General features: G+C 36.8%; 1 protein-coding gene across 5 annotated transcripts in view; it reads right to left on the bottom strand.

Annotated features, from left to right (window-relative positions):
- The window catches only part of LOC150079199 (kazrin-like), a 358,730-nt gene that overhangs the window by 19,092 nt on the left and 316,054 nt on the right, over nt 1-23,584 (bottom strand). For all 5 annotated transcript variants that reach the window (XM_090382316.1, XM_090382314.1, XM_090382315.1 and 2 more), the window contains 2 exons: nt 23,110-23,248; nt 2,295-2,333 (listed from right to left, as the gene is read on the bottom strand). In XM_090382316.1, coding sequence (XP_090238442.1) covers nt 2,319-2,333; nt 23,110-23,248 — 154 coding nt within the window. In that variant the 3' untranslated portion in view covers nt 2,295-2,318. The remainder of the gene's footprint in view (nt 1-2,294; nt 2,334-23,109; nt 23,249-23,584) is intronic.

Genomic DNA, 23,584 nt, shown 5'->3' on the forward strand with positions numbered 1-23,584 from the left:
TACTACCTTTGAAGCGAAAGGAATCATACAGCAAATAATTCAGACAACTGAGATGAGCAGTGGTTGAATAAACTGATAACTGAGATTCTGTCAGAAAAAATACACAGGGTTTGGCAGATTGTAAGTGGAAATGGACATCACTGAGATTAGAACTAAGACCCTGTATATTTGTGAAATGAATGAGGAAGTGAAGGTGCAGGCAGAGGATGTGGTTGTCACAGATCGACAGGATTTCACTGAAATTGGTTCACTTGACTTGAATGTTACCCGATTATAATTCCATCTACATTTTAGACTCCCAGGAAAAGCCCATCTTGACATTCCTGAGAGAATGCCTGTGACAGCCTCAAGGACATCAAGGATTAGTTGACATGACACAACAACAAATGAACTGGATGGAAAAATATAATTTTGACATATACTTAGATTTCAGTAAAGTTTCTGACACTGTTACACATTAAAGATTGCTGTACTTTGTACAGCAATGAGGCATTACAAGCAAATTACAGCTATGGATAAAGGGATGGTTGAGCAGTAGAAGACAGACGGTAGTTATAAATGGGCACTCTAGGACACCTCCTGGGATTTTGTCAATGATATATACAAGTTTGCCAGCAAGGACAAGAAAGTGACTATTCCATTGTATAAGGCAATGGTTAGGCCAAATTTTGAGTACTGCATATAGGTCTGGAAAAGCCTCACTTTAAGAATAAGAATGTGGATCTCTTGGAATGAGGGCAGAGAAGAGCAACTAGTCAAGGATACAAAAAGTGTACTCTTAACACAAAAGGCTTTGGTTCTAAAAATTTCAATCCTTAGAAAATAGGCACTTGGTGTAGACCTGATTGAAGTGTTTAAGGCTTTAAATTGATTGAGTAAACCTAATGATGATGATATTCTAATTCTTTCTCGGACTCCCCACATAAAGGGACCTATACTTAAGGATGGCTGCATGCTTAGATGTATAAAAATTTGTTTTCAGCCAGAGAGTAACTGATTATTGGAGCAAACTAGTACAATCTGGTTTTCTGCAAGTGGGTATTTGATAAATTTACGGAAGAATTAGACAAATTATTAGAGGCAATGGACAGATTAATTGGGTAGTGGTTTTCTTTCTTTCTTTTATTTTTACTGATACTATATAAGCTTGCTTCCCTACACGATTTCCTACTACTGATACTAGTACTTTACTTATTTCCGCCTCGTTTTTTTATAAAAACTTAAATGAAACATGTTTCGCGGATCCTCTGCTAATTAAAGAAGTAAACCAATGGTAACGTATCTTAGATTGTAATATGCAGTCAACATTTTTGTAATGCATTTATTTCCTTCCGAATTTTAATAACATTTGAAAGGTAACAAGTATTTCATGTTTCTGCTGTGGTTAATATAATAAGCAAATAGTAATAATTCATAATTTATATATTTAGTGAGCTGATAACTAACAAAAGAATCCACATGCACAAACTGGAAGAATCAAGAATCAAGAACATTTCTTCCTTGTACATCTGCCACACATTGCCCATTCATTCCTCTAATTCACTACCCTAATCAGTACAAAATAATATCCAGTGCTTCAGCTACAATACACAATATAGGAGAGCCTATGTGCAAGGGAAAAAAAGTGTGTTGATTTCTATTCATTTGATTTTAAAGGACACCAATTCAACAGGAATTTTATGCACATGCAAACATGCCTAAAAAGCCATCATTCACCTTTTAACACATCACTTAAGTATTTTTAGTAAGTCAATCTCTTAGATTATATCATATTCAATAAGAATTTCCTATGATATTACTCAGGATCTTTTTTTGTCAAGTGTGTGTATATTTAGAAGCCAATTTGAGGCTTAAAAATGGGAATAACTCGGAGGAAAAAACCCGACCACCCCATCCTTCCAGTGATCAGCAAAATAATCCATCTCCAAATGAAGAGGCCTTAAGAATTTTTCAGCTTCCCAGAAATTTGAATTTACTATACTGTCACGGAGATGCCGGTGCTTAATCCCTGTGATGACTTTCTGTGCAAATTTCTGATCGAACATATCAATCTGCTGCAAATCCATGCCAGGCAAAAGTTAAGAATGGAAACTGAAGAGCCTAGAGGAGATTTTTGTCCTTCATTTACACTGGGCAATTGGTGTTAATAAGTCATTTTGGAAATGTTTTTATATAAAAATAAAGTAAAGAAAAATGCACCTCATCTGGTTCATCACATGGCATTTTAGAAATAAATTTAAAATTGTTACATCATGTTTTTGTGAATACCCCATTAGCAAACATACGGTACATACCTATATGTCATGGGGCCTTTTCTTCTAGGCTACGGTAAGCTGTAGAAAAGAAAACATAAATGTAATTTCTTTTAAGTTTTTATAAATCAAAGTAACAGTCTGAAATTATACATGTTACATATACACCGATGAGCCAAAACATTATGGCCAACGAGTTGTTATGCAAATCGAAGCAACTGCAGGTGAACTACGGTGCGTGCACAGGTCAGGACATGATATAAAAAACACCTGATACTGAGTTCTGTTAATGTGTTACTCTTGTTCTTTAGATGGGAAAGGCAGCGGACATAAGGGAGTTTGACAAAGGCCAAATTGTAATGGCCAGATGACTGGGTCAGGCATATATGAAACGGCACGGCTTGTGGGATGCTCACGGTCAGCCATGGTTAGTACATACCAAAGGTTGTCCAAGGAGGGGGGGAACCCACGAACCGCCGGTGAGGTGTTGGACGACCACAGCTCATCGATGCTCGAGGTGAGAGAAGGCTTTCCCGGATGGTACATGGCAACAGAAGGGCGACTGTGGCGCAACTTGCCAGTAATTGGAATGCTGGTGACAAGAGTAATGTGTCACAACACACAGTACATCGAACTCTGCTGAAAATGGGGCTACATAGCTGCAGGCCGCTCTGAGTGCCCATGCTAACCATGGTTCACTGGCGACAGCACCTACAATGGGAATGCGAGCATCGAAACTGGACCTCGAGTGATTGGAAGAAGGTCATCTGGTCCGACGAATCACGTTTCCTGTTGCACCATGTGGATAGCCGGGTACATGTGTGTCATTTACCTGGGGAAGTGATGGCGCCTGGATGCGCCATGGGACGAAAACAAGCCGGTGGCGGCAGCACAGTGTCATGGTTTGGGCGATGTTCTGCTGGGATACCCTGGGTCCAGTCATCCATGTGCTGGGCATTGTGACATCTACCACCTACCTAAACATCATTACTGACCAGGTACATCCTTTCATGGCAACAGTCTTCCCCTCTGGTGGTGGTATCTTTCAGCAGGATTGTTCGTGACTGGTTCGTGGAACATGAGGAAGACGTCCAGGTATTGCCCTGGCCTCCAAATCCCACAGACATCAATCCCTTCAAGCATCTGTGGTTGTGTTGGGACAGCAACTCCGATCTGTGGTGTCTCAACCACAGACCTTACAGGAGTTAAAGGATCTGCTGGTTACATGTTGGTACCGGATACCACAAGACATTTAGAAATCTTGTAGCGTCCATTCCTCACCAGGTACAAGCTGTTTTGGCTGCACGCAGAGGACCAACATCATATTAAGTAGGTGGTCATAATGTTTTGGCTCATCGGTGTATCTGTAACATGTATTCAGACAGTGTCAGAAGTAAAATTCAATTGAGTATTTTAAAGAAGACAATATGCAAGTACTGCATCAAAATAACAAAATTAGAGATACTTTCATTATAAAAAACATAAGCAAACATAAAGAGCTAAATCATAAAATAACAGGAACTGTTACCAGCACATATACATTCTAAACATCAATTACTGTATTATTACCAAAAATGCAAGGCAGAGAACCTTCTTTTGCTTAATCATGGTTATCATATGTATTTTTATAAGGATTTTTTCTCAGTTCTAATAAATTAATCTTTTTTATATTCCAATTTTCCAGGGGCCACAGCAGTTTAGACTTTCACTGTAACTACTCTAGCAGCCAGTAAACTAGGTGACATAGTTAAAATTAGGTTGTGCATTTCTTGTAGTAACATATGGATTTGGTTACACAACAAGTGGATTGTTGACCATGCCCAAACCACAGAATGTTTATATTCTGTTGAGAAACAGTAGTTTTTCCAAATTCTTGAAGGGACAGAGAGCCCACGGAGAAATGGAACTAGCGATGGCTATATCATAAACATCTAGCTGCCAATTATCAAGTAACAAGCAAAGATGTATGCCAACCGGTTCATTTATTGATAGATAAACAGCATATGAGTTCTCCCAACAATCTGGAGTAAATTAATACCTCCAAGTTTGATGCATGGGTTGACTTTTGAGTTTAATAGCATAATTTAGTATTAAAGTTTGTCACTGCAGAGAAAGCAGAGGGTTGTGAGCTTCACCATAAAGATTCTGGTTGTTGCCAAGAGCAATGCATAGGCCACTGTGATGAATAGGGTCTAACCACCTCAAGATGCTGGGTTTAGCAGAGTTGTAAACTGGAGATCTATAATATTATCCATAATCTGGAGATCTAACCATGATCTTACTATAACCATAATAATAATAGCAGTGTTTCCCAAACTGGGGTCTGCAGACTCCTGAGGGTTCGTATATCAGTTCCAGGGGTCCATGAAACGTTTAGAAGGTATCAAGTAATATGTGTTTATTTTCTTAAAAAATATACTGACAGAATCACAGTGAACTCATCATAGAACATTACTTATTTTCGATATGATTAGTGTATATAATTGTATACATATTTCAAATTATTTGTTCTATGTATAGCAAACTGCTGATAAATAAATTTTATTATTAGGTATTTATATAAAAATAAGAATAAAGTTCAGTTGTTTCATACATTAAACTTTGAATTTTCTTTTCAGAAAACCCAGTGTTCATACTGGGTTTTCTTTTTTGAAGGGGTCCGTAAATGTCAGTAGTTTGGGAACTGCTGTACTATAACATGATATAACTGAGATCTTACTATAGCATGATATAACTGAAGAACAGTATAACAGTCAGCATCCCATGATGTAGCTGATAATACTCTAAAGATGTTTAATTTGAAACAGGTGGTCCTAAACTAAATTTTTTATTTAAGGTTATGCCAAGAAATTGGACAGCAGGTACAACAGATACGACATGGTCATCCAGTTTTAGAACTAGATCAGGATGCAGATTATGCCCTGAGTACGAGGATATGGCAGAAGTTTAAGCAAAAGAGTCTGAGGGAACAAAGTCTCAAAAGAGTCTTTGCTACATCAAGACATGTTGGCTATGTTTTGAGGTAGCAAAATGTCATTCCGAATGGTGAATGAGGATATTTATCACACATTTTACCAATTTTTTTTTTTCAGATGGTTTGTGTTTCAGTAGACCTGGTATCACAAATGCAAGATGTGCTCATGACTCTTTTGCTTGCTTGCCGAAAATACCTGGCATCGGCTTTGGCCTTCTTAAACTACACTAATTTTGTAGCTGTAAGGTTCTTGTGAAAGTTATTCCAGGCTTTATTTTTCTCTCATTGGGCTTAGTTGCACTCACTGTTCCACCAGTGAACATTCTTGGTATTGTTATTTTGATGGTCTGTACGATTCAATTTCTTTTATAATTTACAGCAGCATTAATTGATATAACTGCTTTGTCAGGAATTGTTAGGCTGCCTGTATTTTTCCCAATCAGCAATTGAAAAGTTCCATTTGACCATATAATTATGGCGGGTGGTAAATTTGCCTCTATATGCCAGACTATTAGGTAGTGGTCACTACCCAGAAGACTATCATGTACAGACCAGTCAAACAGTGGCAAATTAATCAGTGAGTATATGGAGAGGCTTACTGCTGAACTTAACTAGAAGGCGGATGAAAATAAGTGGGTTATCCTGTATTCAGTATTACCAGTTTTAGCTTTGTCTCTATTTATAGTCTTATTAGGGGTTCTCATCTGGTGAGTATGGGCTTGGCACACCAAGGGCCCTAAGCTGGATATCATCATTCTTCTCTTTCTTGGTGATTCCATTCTACTTCTCTCTCTCTCTCTCTCTCTCTCTCTCTCTCTCTCTCTCTCTCTCTCTCTCTCTCTCACTCCCTCAGGGTAACTCAGAAATTTTTTTTTTTTTTTTTTTTTTTTGGCTGGTGCAGCAAAAGTCTCAGGCTTCTTTGCACCATATATCTAGTAATAATAACAATAATAATAATAACAGTGATTGGTGTGTTAACAGCCTTGTTTACCTTAGTTGTTTTACAACATAAGGGTACACTTTCCAAAACTGTAGGTATCCAGTCTGACATTGATCTATTTGAGGAAATGCTTGGGTACCTATTATATCATGTTGTTCCTTCCATAGTAATAGTTATTGGTGCTAACTTTTGAATTCCTTGAGTAAAAGAATGTTGGGTGTTATTTTGAGCCTGTACTGAGTGTTTGGCTTCTTGGTAAGTGGAGTTTTGTTTTTTCAGCACTGACCCACTGAATCTTTTTTTATGTTTTTCCAGAGGGGAAAATCTCTGGAATAGGCAGTGTGTGTGTGGGCCACTGCAATTTGAGCATTTATGCTGCTCTGCTTTACAGTATTGCATGAATGTACTCATGCAAACTGCAAGCAACACAAGGGGCTAAAACTCTGCAGACATTTTGGGAATGGGCAAATTTTTGGCATTTAAAACATTTTGGGTTAGGAATGTACAGTCTCATTTTACAGTTGAGATACTTGCTTTGATGGATATTGAAGGTTTGGGGGTATCATATGTCAGGGTTATGTTCTGGGTTGGAACTAGAGCAATGACTCATTTAGTATACAGCCACTCCCTGGCTTACATAATACTCGACTTATGGAAATTCAACTTTACGAAAGTTTTTGCCGGCTGGTGCAAACTTAAAAAAATTGTGGAAACATATTTTGCATCCTGTAGGAATAAATGGAGGGTATCATGAAAATATCGTAATGTAAACCCAATAACACATTGTGTTTTTTTCGGTAATTTGTTCCAAGCCCTTGGAAGTTGAAATTTTCGCTATATAACTACGCTATTTATCTCTCTAAAAGGTCATTTTTATAATGGAAATTGCACTACACTTTCATCGTTATCATATGTTCCATTATAAGAATCAATTTTGAATGCCTTTGTGACATTTTTCTAAACCACATTTCTGGAAGTCACTAACATAAAACAATAAAAACAATTTGCACTTTCCAGTTTATTGGGCTTTTCTATTAGTGCAATCTATTATAAATGGATAGTTAACTCGATCTTATTGCATTTGCGATAATACCGATAACTGGAATTCTGTGGGTTATTACGTTAGAGTATTATGGTGAAATGAGTTCCCTTTCACTGAAATCTTCAATCATATAAAAAACATAAATAAATTTTGAATCTTATTTACTTATTACAATGGTGAAGGGAAAGGGACCAACGGAAAGTGGAAGTGCTGGCAGTGCTAGGAAACGAAACAAAATTGATTTCAAAATTAAGATGATTAATAAAGAATTATGAAGCAGGACAAAGTTTGTCATCTATTCCATGGAATTAGGTCTCGCTGCTTCAACTGTGAATACTATTTTAAGGGATAGTGCACGTATAAAAGAACATGTTAAAGAATCAATGCATTTAAGATCAACAGTGATCACAAAACAGCGTTCAGGTGCCATATCGAAGAAGGATGGAAAATCAGATTCAGAGGCAAGTGCCCCTGAGTCCAATGGCCATTCAAGCAAAAGCAAGGAGTATTAATGAAGATATTAAGGATAAGTACGGCGAACCCCAAGCCAACTTCGTGGCAAGCAACAGGTGGTTTAATAGGTTCAAGCATCGTGCTGGTTTCCAAAACATTAAAGTATGCAGTAAAGTCGCCAATGCCGATTCTGCAGCTGCAGAGAAATTTTGTGATGTGTTGGAAAAAACCCCTTCTAAATCTCCACGGCCCTCAACTTCTGCAGCGGTGTGCTTATCAGCTGGAGAGTTAATTCTAGTAACGATGCTCGAAAGGTAAAACTTGCTGATGTTATGCCTGTCTCCTCTCTTTTTGTAATTTTGTACACTTTTATAATTTCTCCTGTGCATGAGATAAAAAAAAATTGAATAAATAATTCTATTTACATGTTCGTCAAACATTTCATTTTTGCTTCAATCAAATTGAATAAAATTTGCGAGTGCTGCATAAGCATTTAGGGAAATTCCGACTTTTGCAGAGTTCTGTGGAATGCAACCCTTACATAAGTCGGGGAGTGGCTGTACATGTGATCACATGCACAATTCCCTGGTCTTATAATTCATTTTTTAACTCTTCTTCTGAGAGGATTATGAGATTCCACTCAGCTATTATACCTCTAGAGATGTTTAGAGTAGCATGAGGGGTAACAGTAATAGATAATCCTCCAAATGATGTGATTTTTGATGCAGCTCTGATCAATGTTCATTTGAGAACTCAACGAGCAAAGTCACCAGAAGCTTGGCTGTTTTTGGAGAACCTATGACCTTTTATAATTATTTCTGAAATTTAAAAGGCAAGAGACTACCTAGAGATTATTCTTAAATAGAGAGCAATACAAGATGCATTGGAACTCCTGTTTTACCATCGTCAATTTTTTCGGGTTTACTATCTTATGAGTGCTTGTGTTAGGGTTTATTTGATCCTGCAGGTTTTGGGGAGATCATTTTGCTCCTTTTGGCCCTGGAAAGACGATTTTTTTTCCCAGGCTTATGATCCCAACATAGGAAGGCAGGAGCTAATAATCAAGTAGCTGAGTTAGTTTGGTAGGACTATTAATAAGAAACAGGAGAATTTCCTTTCTGGAACTCTGCTTACTTCTTGTAGTGCAAACAAGCTACACTATATAACTAAATAAGGAAAACTGTATTTAAAATTAAAATGAATCTTTTTGCTTTCCACACATTGTAAAGATCACTTTGAACTGCTTGGTCACACTAATAATCACTTGGCACCCAGGGCCTTGTATTAGCTTTCCTGTTTTCCATGTTTCACAGACTTTTAAAGAAGCTTGATGGTTACTCTTACAGTTAAGACAAAAGTATTTGTGCTGTGAGATGTGCGTGTGCATTTGTCTGTTCCTTGGATCATACTTGGGGTATACTGAGTCCCCCTCTGCACACTGTTTGAGCATGGCTAAATTTTTGGCATTTGACACACATAACAGAATTAGGGATATAAGGTCATATATGGCAATTCAGGTATCCAGTTTTATCTGTAATTGGAAGAGTGGTGTAGAAAATGTAAGAATAACATGTATAGGTACAAGGTCATCATTTTTCTTGATTTTAATTCTGTTTGCCCACACAACTTTCAGTTCTTGGACTAATTCTTCATTTACATTTAGAAAGCCCCATTCAGACATGATACCTTTAAAAAAAAAGGTCTTGATTATACAAGAACTTTTCTGAAAGCTGTCATGTCTGGGGATTGTGCTGGAGGCATCACAACCCCCCAGTCAGAGGAGTTAACAACAAATGTATACAATCATTATACAATTATATTTAGAAGTTACGGGCTTGAACCATGGTCCACTCTAAGAGCATGTGCTACAGCACTCTCACACCAGACCACTTATTTAGATCTAAAATCGACATCGTAAAAAATAAAGGGAAGCATCGTATTGGACACACGAGTAGTAAGTGGTAAGTTTTTCGTTTTTTATCTATCGCCATACTTTTTACATAGGATGCTGAACATTTTTCGATACAGTAAGTCCCCGACTTACGTAGCTTCAGACTTGCATTATGTTATTATTATTTTTTTTTATATGACTGAAGATTTCAGTGAAGGGGACACACATTTCACTATAATACTGTAACTTAAACATCCACAGAATTCCAGCTATCGGTATTATCGCAAATGGAATAAGATCGGGTTTACTACCTGTTTATAATTAGATGCACTAACAGAAAAGCCCAGTATCTGGGAAAGTGCAAATTGTTTTTATTGTTTTATGGCAGTGATCTCCAGAAATGTGCTTTAGTAAAATGTGAGCTCGCGTGGGGTGATAATAGTGAGTTTTCATCTTAACCCTGTGAAGTTCTTTACAGAAAATTTAATTTTGACTGTTATCACGGTGCCAACTAAGAGAATAAGTGACAGCGGTACTAGTAAATCTATCAAGAAAAGGAATGCGATGAGTTGGATCAGAAAATTAAAATAATAAGGATGCATGAAAATGGCCAAACATTAACAAGTAGCATGCAGAATTCAGATTTGTCAGTGGCAATGGTGAACACAATCATAAAGGAGAAAGACAGAATATGAGAAGCGGTGAAGCGATCGGCACCAATGAAGTCAACTATATTAACCAAGGCTATGAAACACATATCAGTTTTACAGTACTAACATGCGGTTTTTCTTCCTTTTTATGTTTTCTTTTCTTATGTGCCACTCTGGCTACTTCACTGCTGTCCCCAGAAAAAGTTTTTAATTGAACTAATTAAAAATATATAACTATTTTTCTTCATTCTTCTGAGGATATTATGTAGGTTTTGTAATTTTGGCATATCAGAGATATAGTAGAATATTTTATTAGGCATTCCCAAGTTATGCAAAACTTGACTTACATAAGAAGTCCTGGAACATATCTCTTACATATGTTGGAGACTTGCTGTATTTTTGGATTAACTGGGAATTTTTTTTTTTACCATCTATCCCGGAAAATCGAGAGTCTACTGTACTTCAATTTCAGAAGGATTTTTATACTGTTGCACATAAAAGACTGTTGTACAAACTGGAGCAATGTGGCATTACAGGAAAGTTCTTTTTGGTTGCTGCTCTATAAGCTTGCTTGCATCATTTTCCATTACCAATAACTTCATCAATATCATTAGTAAATATAGAAATCGACAATGTGCCCAGCAATGAACCTTGCAGGACTCTTACCAATAACCTTAGCCAGTAAAAGCAGGGTCCATTAATAGCCATTTTCTGTCTTTTCCTACTCAACTATCCCTTTATCCATAGCAGTAACTTGCCCTTAACAGAGAGCTGAAGTTAGTAAGTTACCGCAGTTGTTTATGTGCAGTATCAGAAGTTTTCCTGAAATCCAAGACTGATATTAAATTATTTTTTGTGTCCATGTCCTTTTTACTGCGTCATAGTATCTAAACAGACCTGGTCAGACAAGATCACTCCTTAACAAATCCTGCTATAATTGCAGGTATAAATGCATTCCTGTATTGTTGGTCTTGCATTACTTCCTTATATAGCAACTCCATTATTTTCCCTAGAACAGATGTTAAGCTAACAAGCCTGTAATTACTCATGCCACCTTTTGTTCCTCCTTTCTGAATATGGGATACATATGCACATCTCCAGTCCTAGGGACCACCCCCCTGAATCCAAAGACAAACAGGATAAGCCCCTTCCTTCTATTGTTAATATAAGTATAGAAGTCAGCTGTTTTTCTTGGCATTCTTTGCCCACGATTTCTCATAATCTGCCTTAGCTTGTCTAATTTCCTTTGTGACCAATTTATATCTACAATAGGCATCTCGATCACTCGTTAATTTATATGCATCCATGAATTTTTCTTCTCTACTACAAGTCTACTTGGTTCATCTAACCTCTTTCTGTTCTTAGTTACCCTAATACAGCCCATGTATTTGCTTGTTCCAAGAGGATCACCAGGAGGCCTTGAAATACTTGACAACTCACTTTCCAGGCTGCTGCTTGTTCCAACAGAAGTAGCATGCAAGAATCACTTGCACCTCTGCCTGCCCCTGTTGTTAATCTACTAGTTTGTGTATCTTCTCCACCCCCCCCCCCCCCCGGCAAAAAGCTAGCAGTTTTCCAACCCACTTAACACTGCTTTGAAAGCATCAGTATCATCAAATATTCTTGCACTCTTCTATTTAAGTGTAACTCATCCCTGTAAGAACAGTCTCTCCCATTATCAAGCACAGACGGTGCTGAGAAAAATTAGCATTAGCAGAGGCATACATGTATAATGCAAGAAAGCAAGCTTATATAGCATCAGCCAGGAAAAAAAAAAAAAAAAAAAACCCCACCATCCTTCCAATTCCACCCATCCATTCGCTCCAAAACTTTGTCTAGTTATTCCTTGAATTTATTTAAACTATCAACATCCACAATGACAGATGGAAGTTTGTTCCAGCAATGAACTACCTGCTGGCTAAAGACAAATTTCTGCACATAAATTCTACAACTGTCGTTCCTCAATTTGAATTTATGTCCCCTCAGGTTTGTAATCTGAGCAAGAGGAAGAATCCCATCAACATGGAGCCTGCTCAAACCATTCAAGGCCTTATACACCTCAATCAAATCACCTCACAGGTGTCTAGTTTCCAGACACTGCAATTTGCAGAACTTTCTTGGTAAGAGGACCCCTTCGTTTCCCTAACCAATCTTGTTGCCCTTCTCTGTACTCGTTTCAACAGCTCTACATCCTTCTTAAAATGAGGCCTCCAGACCTGTATACAGTACTCAAAGTGTGGCCTGACCATTGCCTTATACAAAGGGATAATCACCTCCTTGTCTCTGCTAGCAAGATTCCTATTTATCATTGACAAAACTCCATGACCTGCTCTGGCAGCCCATCTGCACTGCTCAGAAAACTTCATATCTGACTGCACAATTACCCCCAGGTCTTTTTCATACTCCACCTCCCTGAGTGAACAGTCTGTAAGAACAGTCTCCCTGAGTGTAGTACCATACAGTTGGTATGTTTCTCTTGGGTTACTGCTACCCATATGGAGTACTTTGCATTTGTCAATGTTAAACTTCAGTTGCCACTTCTCAGCCCATCTGCCCAACTTTTCAAGACCCTGTTGCAGTAGCATACTGTCATTAATCATTAACAACCCTGTCAACCTTTGTATCATCTGCAAACTTGTACATTAAGCCTGATATGCCTTCATCATCATTGATAAATATACAAAACAACAATGGGCCCAATGCCGACCCTGGGGGGATTCCACTAATAACATTAGTGGAGAAGCGTTATTTATTCGAAATAGTGCAATACCAGCTATCTCATTGTGAAGGCACCCAAAATATGAGATACAATTAAAACGATGCCTTTAACACTACATATGTAGTTCAAATTTATGGGTAAACTACGGTGTATCTACACTGTTATTATATAGTTAATTACGTAAACCCATAAGAAATTATGCCTTGTGCATTTTGTCTTCTAATACATTATTATTTATTCACCATTTGGCATCTACCATATTGTGGAAATAACTTCACAACTGTGATGGCATGTTGCATTGCCAGGGTACCTGCCCATCCACCGATAATGAAGCCAACTAGCTTCAAAACGATCGTCTGGGTGGTATCCACTGAAAATAAATAAATAACAGTAGTCTTCACTACTAAAGACGTGTTATTTATTCAAAGTAGTGCAATAGTAGCTATCTCGTGAAGGCACCCACAATATGAGATACAATTAAAATAATGCCTTTACACTACATACGTAGTTCAAATTTATGGGTAAACTATGGTGTATCTACACCGTTATTATATAGTTAATTACCTAAACCCATAAGAAATTATGCCTTGTGCATTTAGTCTTCTAATAAATTATTATTTATTCACCATTTGGCATCTCTCATATTGTGGACATAACTTTGCAACTGTGATGGAATGTTGCATTACCAGGGTACCTGCCCATCCATCGATGATGAAGCCAACTACAGTTGTGCCCCCATATCCGCTAATTCAGTTACCCGTGGTTAACCACGGAAAAAAAAAACTAAAAAAACTTAACACATACTACTCGCATGTCCAATACGATGCATCCCTTTATTATTTACGATGTCGTGTATGGTTTGGCCATCAATATTATAATGGTTCTTTAGAGATTTAACAGATGCACCGTTTTCAAACTTTTGAATAATTTCAAGTTTTTGTTTAATTTGAAAGCAAAATGGTCAAAAAAACCCATGTGAACACTTTTCAGAGTTACCAAATTGAAAAGTGCAACAAGCAGTCACTAATGAATGGCACTGACTTGTGTTTAAATCCAGTTTATAATACCAAAAGTTTTGAAAGATAAATTGATGAACTCAAGAAAAATAACTTCTGAAATGCAAACTTCTGGAAAAAGCAATCCTAAACAGGCCAAGCAAGCTGATTGTCCTCCCAACTTGTGCAGAAAGTCTGTTCATTTCTCACTTTTGGCTTGAATAAAGCAATCTGCCTATTTCTTTTAGATACACCATAGTACACCATTAGTAAACTATGGTGTATCTACACTGTTATTAGACAGTTACATATTTCATTACATATTTGTAAAAAAACTAGGTGATCAGCATGTGAATTAGCTGTAGTCCCTGAATTTTTGTTTTAAACATTTGTTCCAATCACAAACTTCTTTTCATAACTCTTAAAAAACAATGGTTAAAAGTATATAAGATTCATATTCACAAAAAGATATGCTTGAGAAATATTATATTACTGTATTAACCAAGCAGTAGTGTAGTGGCAGGTTAATTGACAGATGACCCTTGGTGGGCAGGAGCGGCAGTGTGTAGCACACTGCTTCTTGATTAGACCGGGGTTCGAGCCCGTGACCACCAAATACGGAGGATGGGGAAAGGTCAGGGAATGACCACTGCATATCCCTGGAGCAATATGGCCTTAGTTGCTAATGCTCCTACCAAATAATAATAACAACAGCAGCAGCAGCAACAACATGACCCTTGAAAATAATGTTCTTGGGTTCACTGTTAAAAAATAATTTAAAATCTGAAATTTTATAGTTTTTGCACAGAAATTAGCATTAGCATTAGCATTAGTAGAGGCATATGATGCAAGAAAGCAAGCTTATTCAGCATCAGCCAAAAAAAAAAAAAAAAAAAAAACACACACCACTCCCATTTCACCCCTCCGTTCGTTCGAAATACCTGTCCAGTTGAGCTTTAAATTTGTTTAGGCTATCAACTTCAACAACAAGTGATGGAAGTCGGTTCCACCAACCAACCACCCGCTGGCCAAAGGCAAATTTCCGCACATCTATCCGACATCCGTCCTTCCTCAATTTGAATTTATGCCCTCTGAGGTGATTATTCTGAGCAAGATGAAGAATCCCATTGGCATTGAGCATGCTCAAACCATTCAAAGCCTTATACACCTCTATCAGATCACCTCGCCGGTGCCTAGTCTCCAGACTCTGTAATTTGCAAAACTTAAGCCTTCCTTCGTAAGAGCAACCCTTTGTTCCATTCACTAATCTTGTTGCCCTTCTCTGTACCCGTTCCAGCAGCTCTACATCCTCCTTGAAATGAGGCCTCCAGACCTGTATACAGTACTCAAGATGTGGCCTAACCATTGCCTTATACAAGGGAATAATCACCTCCTTATCCCTGCTAGAAAAATTCCTGTATATCATTGACAAGACACCATGAGCTACTCTTGCAGCTCGTCTGCACTGCTCAGAGAACTTCATATCTGCCTGCACAATTACCCCCAGGTCCTTTTCATTCTCCACCACTGTCAGTGTATTACCGCAGAGTTGATACGTTGCTCTGGGGTTACTGTTTCCCATATGTAGTACTTTACATTTGTCAATGTTAAACTTCATTTGCCACCTCTCAGCCCATCTGTTCAACCTTTCCAGATCCTGTTGCAGCAGCATAGCGTCAGTAGTGTCCTTAACAACCCTGCCAACCTTTGTATCATCTGCAAACTTGGACATTAAACTTGATATCCCATCATCAATATCATTCATAAACACCGAAAACAACAACGGACCCAACACTGAACCCTGAGGAACTCCACTAATAACATTAGTCCACGTTGAGCAGTGTCCATTGATTACCACTCTCTGTCTTCTGCCACTCAACCATCCCCTTATCCATAGCAGCAATTTGCCTCCAATGCCACACTGCTCCAATTTGTGCAGCAGTCTTCCATGTGCAACAGTATCAAAAGCCTTTCTAAGATCCAAATATATAATATCAAAGTTATTCCCTGCATCCAGTTCTTTTGTGACTACATCATAGTATCCAATCAAATTGGTCAGGCAAGACCTGCCCTTAACAAAACCATGCTGCGTCTGAGCTATAACTGAATTCTTGTCTAGATGATCCTGCAGTGCTTCTTTAACCAGTGCCTCCATTAATTTACCTGGAACAGAAGTTAAACTAACAGGTCTAAAATTACTTGTGTCAGCCTTTGATCCTCCTTTGTGAATTGGGGTTACATTTGCACATCTCCAGTCTATGGGTACCTCCCCTGAGTCCAAAGAAGCTCTCATAATTATGGCTAGGGGTTTGCTTACTTCCTTTGCTGCCTCCTTTAATATAACTGGATAGATCCCATCCACCCCAGGTGCCTTTTTTATGTTTATCCTCAACAATCTCTCCTCCACTTTCTTCTCAGTTATTACAAAATCATCCAGCTCACTGCCAATGTTTACTTTACCTACATCATTCTCCTTCCTGAATAACTCCTCATGCGTGAATGTAGATGCAAAATACTCGTTTAGATTGTTAGCCACCTGAGCAGGATCCTCAACTGTTGAACCATCAATATCCAGTGGACCAATCTGATTCATCCCTTTCCTTCTTGAGTTTAAATATGTAAAGAACTCTTTTCTGTTTTTCTTTGCATCCTTTGCCAAGGATTTTTCGTAGTCTGCCTTTGCCTGCCTAATCTCCTTTGTGACTTGGTTACAGACCAACTTATATCTATCATAGGCTTCCATGCACCCATTAATTTGTATGTATCCCATGCATTTTTCTTCTCTGCCACCTGTCTCATTAGTTCATCTGACAACCATTTAGGCCTAAACCTTGAACAATATTTCTTAGTTGGTATGTAAAGCCTGGTAGCCTCCAAGATTAGTTCCTTGAATGCTTCCCATTTTGAGTTTGCTGTTGGTAACATCATCAGTTGGTCCCACTGTATAGAATTTAAATACTGTCTCAGACCATCATAGTCGCCTTTACGAAAACAAAAACCCTTCCCTTTACCTCTGATGGTAGTTACCTCCTTGAGTAAATCCCACTTCAACACACTGTGATCACTGCCACCTAGTGGTTCATTTATCTGCAGATTCTTAATGCATGAAGAATCACTACTGATAATCAGATCAAGAGTATTGCTCCCTCTTGTTGCCTCACGATGTAGAAAACAATCATCCAATAAATCCACAAAAGCCTTGCTAGTGTGCGAGTGAACAACCCACAAATTCCAGTCAATATCTGGGAAATTAAAATCCCCCATTATAAGACTCTCTGATTTACTGGCCCACTCTATTTCCCTGTACAATATCTTATTATACTCATCAGAGTCATTAGGCCTATAGCACACTCCTACTCGCAATTTTGATTCCCCTATGCTTATGTCACACCAAACTGACTCGACACTGCCCTGTCCATCGATGTCGACTGGCTTCACTTCCTTGGACTTTATGTGTTTCTTAACTAATAGCATAACCCCTCCTCCCCTCCTGTCCTATCTATCCTTTCTATACACATTGTATTCCCCAAATTCCAGTTCCGCATTACTTATATCTGTGTGACACCACGTCTCTGATATCCCAACAATATCTGCCTTTGATGTTTTGAGCAATACCTCAAATTCATCAAATTTATTTACCAAACTCCTAGCATTGGTGTACACGCAGGTATACATGCACCTGTTTCTATTCTTAGCTACCCTAACACAACCCATGTGTTTACTTGTACCGCAATGACTCCCAGCAGTCTCTGAAATATCCTGAATCTTGTTTTTCAGGCTTCTGCTCATTTCAATAGAAGCAGTGCAAGAATCACTTCCACCTCTACCAGTGGCTACTGTTAATCTATTAGTATTTGTATCCCCCCCAACTAGCAGTTTTCCGACCCACCTAACACTGCCTCGACAGCATCAGCAAAAATTCTTGCACCCTTTCTATTTAAGTGTATCCCATCCCTGTAGAAGCAATCTCTCCTGTTAACAAGTACAGTCCAGGCTGAAAAAAATTCTACCCCTTGAGCCTTGCACAATCCCTCCAGGGCCGAATTGATCGACAAGGCTCTCATCATATACTCCCTCCTATCGTGTCTGGGCAGAATTGCAGACACTTTCAAATTCAACCCTAATTCACGGCTTTTTTTCAACAGTGACCTGTACTTGCTAAGTAATTCCGCCGGTCTCCTACTCTTAATGTCATTAGTGCCAACGTGTACAACTATATCACCTTTTGTGCCCTTAAAAGATGATATCCGCTCTACAACGTCATCAACCTTTGCCCCTGGCAGACATACCCTGGTCCTATTCCACCTATCCTTTTTACAAAGCATGTTCCCCGTTTCCCTGACAATAGAGTCACCAACAACTACTAGTTCCTGTGGGACCAGCGCATTCTGCCTAGGGGGCTGCCTCTGTGTTGCCTGATGACCAAGTGCAAGCTCTGGCGTTGATGTGGGCAGCTGAGAGCTTGATAGGCCCCTCAATTTATTTCCTTCGAGGGCATCCACCCTGTCCTTCAAGCTCTCATAAAGGCCCATAACAACGCTGAGTTGTCGCCTGATTTCCTTGCACTCCTTACATCGTGCACACACAAAAACATCCCCCTTGGCAGCATCATGTCCCGTACCCGACTGCTCCGCAAACATCAAGCAAACAGTGCATTTTAAAAGACTGTGATTCAGAGGGCAACTGCCCCCCTCAGTTCTCCCCTGAACCACAGCACTCCCATTAGCTTGAGCCTTTTGCTTTGCTGCTCTGGTCAGAGTCATGATTCCGATTTAATTCAATAAAATTTCAAAACAAAAATTAAATCCTTAAGTTATATCCAAAAACAGTTATGTTATTTTTTATTTTTATTTTTATTTTTTTTTCGGTATCTAGTGTTTTCTACGAGTTCCCTTTATACAACTTCCGTATCACGTGTACCACTATAGTTATGTATTAATTATTTGTTACGATTAAGTTGTTATAAATATATAGAGTTAAAAATACAATTTAATCGACAATCAAGTTTATCAAGATTAATAGATTTACTGATTAATTGACAATATTATATTATATTGTCAATTTAATTGTATTATATTGGCACTATACTACACTAAGCTTATGCTATCGTGTAAAAATGGCGGGAATTCTCGAACGGTACTTCTACGGACTCGTAAGTATTGATTAGCTTCCAAATCTCGCTATCTCAATTTAGAATAAACTAAGGATCCTCACTAGGTCTATAATCTACTTATAGAAGATAATTTGATATAACAATTGGTTAATAAATCAACTAAATTTGGTTAAAAAAAAAGACTTCTCGTTCAATTTGTAACACGTGGATTTGATACCGTTACCGATACTAAGTAATACCTACAAAATCTCTGTCTAAGTTAAACTTTAAACTAAGTATCATAACTAGGAATATAAAGCTACTCTAGAAAATAAGTTAATATGACAATTTAAGCTAATAAATCAGAAAATAAATCAGGAAAAACTTCTCTGTTCCAAGAGCTTCACGGAGCTTCGTCCGCACAGAATAACCTCGTACGTAAATGGTACACAAGAACCTGTCATGTGACCTGGCATTGTATATGCAACATATTATTGTATACAGTACTTTGCTTTTTGATTGAAGAGTAGCATGATATCATGCAAACACGGATTTTATTTGTATTTATAGTTTCAGGTCATTTGTTCTCCCGCTAGTTCAATAAACATCTACTGCCTTACTTAGCTGATTTTGAAAAATATATTATTTTTTACGTAGTAAAGAAATGGAATCAAGATGACTGCTACACTGCAGAAAGTAGTCATTTTCAAATTTTGTGCACTATAAAATACACCAAATTCAAAATAAATTTTGAAATAAACACAAAAACAGCAGTTACTGCTGTTTTCATGTTTATAGTATGAATATGTTTTTTCATGTTTATAGTAACTAATAATATGAATATAAATGTGTTAAAAAAAATTTATATTTACATAAACAATAATCAGTAATATATGCAAAGGCACATTTCAAATTTCATGCACTTAACAGTCTTTTAAAACTGGAAAATGGAAGAGGATATGGGAATAATATGCAATTTTCAATTTTCGGCAGAATTAAATTTTTTTTTTGAAAATAAAAAGGGTAACACAGCAGCATGTTTTAAAATTTTTATTAAAACTTAAAATGTACATACGATAAATATCCATTTAGAAAAGATGAAATACTGGCACTGTTTAATTAGAATTAAAAAAAAAAAGACATTTCCCTGAAATTAAAAAGAAAGATGGGCATCTGTCAAGTGACCTTTTTAATTAAGTTGACATTATTAATGACATTATATAATAATTAAGTTGACATTACATTAATAGCCTCATTAGAATGGACATCTTATTATTGATTGCACCTGAAATAATGAAATTTCACATTATCTTTTTGGTTCAAAGAATAAAAAAGCGAAACCATAAGGTAAAAATAAATAATTTCCAATTTTTTTATATATATTTTTTTATAAAATATAAAATATAATTTATATTTTCAGACAAATGGATATACAGTGGAACTTCTCTATTATGAACTTCTATTTAACGAATTTCTCTATATTACGAAATTTTTTGCGAAACATTGCACCTTTAAAACGAAATTACAGGTAAAATTAACCCCATATAACGAAGTGTTAGTCTCTCTATAACGAATTTTTAAAAAAATTAGTAAAAGCATTTTTGAAGATTTTCAAGCATTTACTGCTAAACAGCCGCTCAAATATACTGCCTTCCTTCTGAAATTGCGCATTAGCATCTGGAATTAAATAATCATCCTTTTAGTGAACACTTGTGGGCATTGACACCCATAGGAGGGTCTTTGTTTCATTTTTGTTACAGTTATTAAACCAAATGGGTTTTCTTAAAAGTGGTCATAAACTTTACAATAAATAGGGTAGATTTGTAAATTGATGTTGGCTCAGGGGAAAATGAAATTCGCTGCAATAAATCTTTAGCATGCTGTGACAGCAATACATAGAATGCTACCATAGTTGGTTTTTAGTAACGCCTACTGAGTGACATCCGCTTTCTCACCTCAATTGTACCACGTGACATTCATGTCAATCATTATATGATATGTCCGTTCTCGTCTAACTGGACTCCCAGTAGATGGTTTTTATGATTTTTTTTTTTTATTTCGTTCGTCATCAATCACATAGGCTATATGCTCTTGTATTTTTTTTTTTTCTGAAAAGTAACATACAGCATACATTAATCAAATTTTCTTCATGTACATATGAATGAAAGCAGAATAAAAGAAATTCACAAAGTCGTATATTTCTTCAAAGTGATTGATATGAAAGGTCAACGTGATACTGTTGAAATGGCAACAGTATCACTACATCAGTGAAACGTCATTGAGTAGGCAGTACTAACAATTCACTATATGGCCAGCGCAGCAAAGTTTTCGGTGTATGTATCGGCAAGAGCTGCAGTCCAGTAATTTTTACAATTGTGAAAACAATGTTGAAGAGAAAGTGTTTAAGTAGTAATGATAAAGCAAAGATTGTTATGATATTGACCAGGGTTTTAAGAAAAAAGATGTTGCGGAGAAATATGGCATATCTGCAAGCAGTTTATCTACGATTTAAAAAAAAAAAAAATCGAGAATCAATTTTAAATGCAATTGAAGGAGGAGCAGACAAGAAGCGAATTAAGTTGTGTATGTACGAAGATGTTGATAAAGCTGTTCTAAAATGGGTGCAAATGATACGTGAAAAGAATATCCCAATATTGGGCCTAATAATTAAGCAACAAGCTCTGAAATTTGCACAGTCCTTTGGACATACAGAATTTAATGCGAGCACTGGATGGCAAGATAAATTTAAGAAGCGCCACAGAATTGTGGAAAAGGTTATTTGTGGAGAAAGTGTTAATGTAAGGGAAGAAGATTGCAACAGTTAGAGGAACAATACCTTAAAGAAGATTTTGGAAGAATATGAGCGTAAGGATGTTTTTAATGCTGACGAAATGGGTTTATTCTTTAAATGTTTACCGAATAGAACACTTGCTTTTAAGGATGATAAATGTTTTGGCGGAAAACAAAGCAAAGAAAGAATCACTGTGCTAGTTGGAGCAAATATGACAGGAAGTGAAAAATTAAGACTTTTAGTAATCAGAATATCAAAAAACCCAAGGTGTTTTAGAGGCACAAAATCTTTGGAAGTTGACTACACCTTTTAATAAAAAAGCATGGATGACAAGTGATATTTTTGAAGAATGGATATTAAAACTAGACAAGCATATAACAAAAGAAAAAAGGAAAACTGTGTCGGTAACTGACAACTTTTCGGCACATCCTGTCAGTATTTCTACCAAACTTAAAAGTGCAAAGTTGTTTTTACCACCAAATGTAACGTCAAAACTCCAGCCAATGGACAAAGGCATTATTAAAAATTTTAAATTTCATTATCGAAAGAGAATAATAATGAAGATTGTCAATGCGTTATCAGAAAATAGAAACTTGGAGGTTACAATTAACCTTAAAGATTGCATCTCTGAACTGGCAAAAGTTTGGACAAATGATGTCACTGAATATACTATTCAAAATTGTTTTTCGAAAGCAGGATTTGCATTGAATACAGAAGCCGAACAGCGACTGGACGAACAAGATGAACTGCCCCTTTCACAACTGAAAAACTTTTGGACATTATTAGAATCGTCCGGAAACATCGAAAATGAAATAACACTGGATAGTTATGTTTAGGTAGATCACAGCAGAACATCCAAATGAAGATGAAATACTGCTGAACAGTGTTAAATGCGACCATGATCACGAAGAAATGATTAACGGTTTGTATGGGTCTACAGTTTTGTGAAAATGTTCCTGATAATGTTTTTAATGCTCTGAACAAATGTGAGGTTTTCTTTGAGAATCAGACAATTTTTTAATTGTACTGTGCAAACGAAAATTACAGATTTTTTTAATTTGTGATACTTACCAACAAAAATTGTGTAAACGTAATTTAAATAAGTATGTTTTTGAAATAAAATACATTAAAAATAAATGTAGATTCGTTTCCATTTTCTAATTAGATAACAATTTCTAATAAAAAAGATATTCTCTGTATAACAACATTTCTCTATAACAAATTTTTTCGCTGGATTTATCGAATTCGTTATAGGGAAGTTCGACTGTATATGTGTATGTTACATTAAAGTTATGTTTCATCATTCTTACCCTCATACTACTTCTTTTAGATGATTTCTCAAACTTCCTCCTAGATGAGGCACTCATAAAACTCCTGCCAATTGTATTATATGCCGTATCTTTATCACCCCTCTTACTACTAACTACAGCTTCTGCTTCCAGAGACATTCTATGAATAAAAAAAACAAATTCTTAAAAAAAATTAAAGTTGCCAAAGTTATCAACAAACAAATTTATTTCATTAAATATAAGACTATTCTTATTATTTATTTTTGAAATTTTTATACAAGCAATCATAGTCAGCTCACCTAACTCACAGATTCACTCACTTTCCATTTCTATGGTATTGGCTTAATTTTATTATTCTAAGTAATTAAGAAAAAAATCTGTTCATAGTCTGGCATAACCACTAAATCAGAAAAGTTTACAACTAATCACTATAACAATGAATGCAGTCATTATTTATTCAGCTTGAACATTGTCATCTGAAATGCACTTGTTATTA

Source organism: Mastigoproctus giganteus, chromosome 10 (genome assembly GCF_048544385.1).
Source record: "Mastigoproctus giganteus isolate SK-2022 chromosome 10, ASM4854438v1, whole genome shotgun sequence".
NCBI lineage: Eukaryota > Metazoa > Arthropoda > Arachnida > Uropygi > Thelyphonidae > Mastigoproctus > Mastigoproctus giganteus.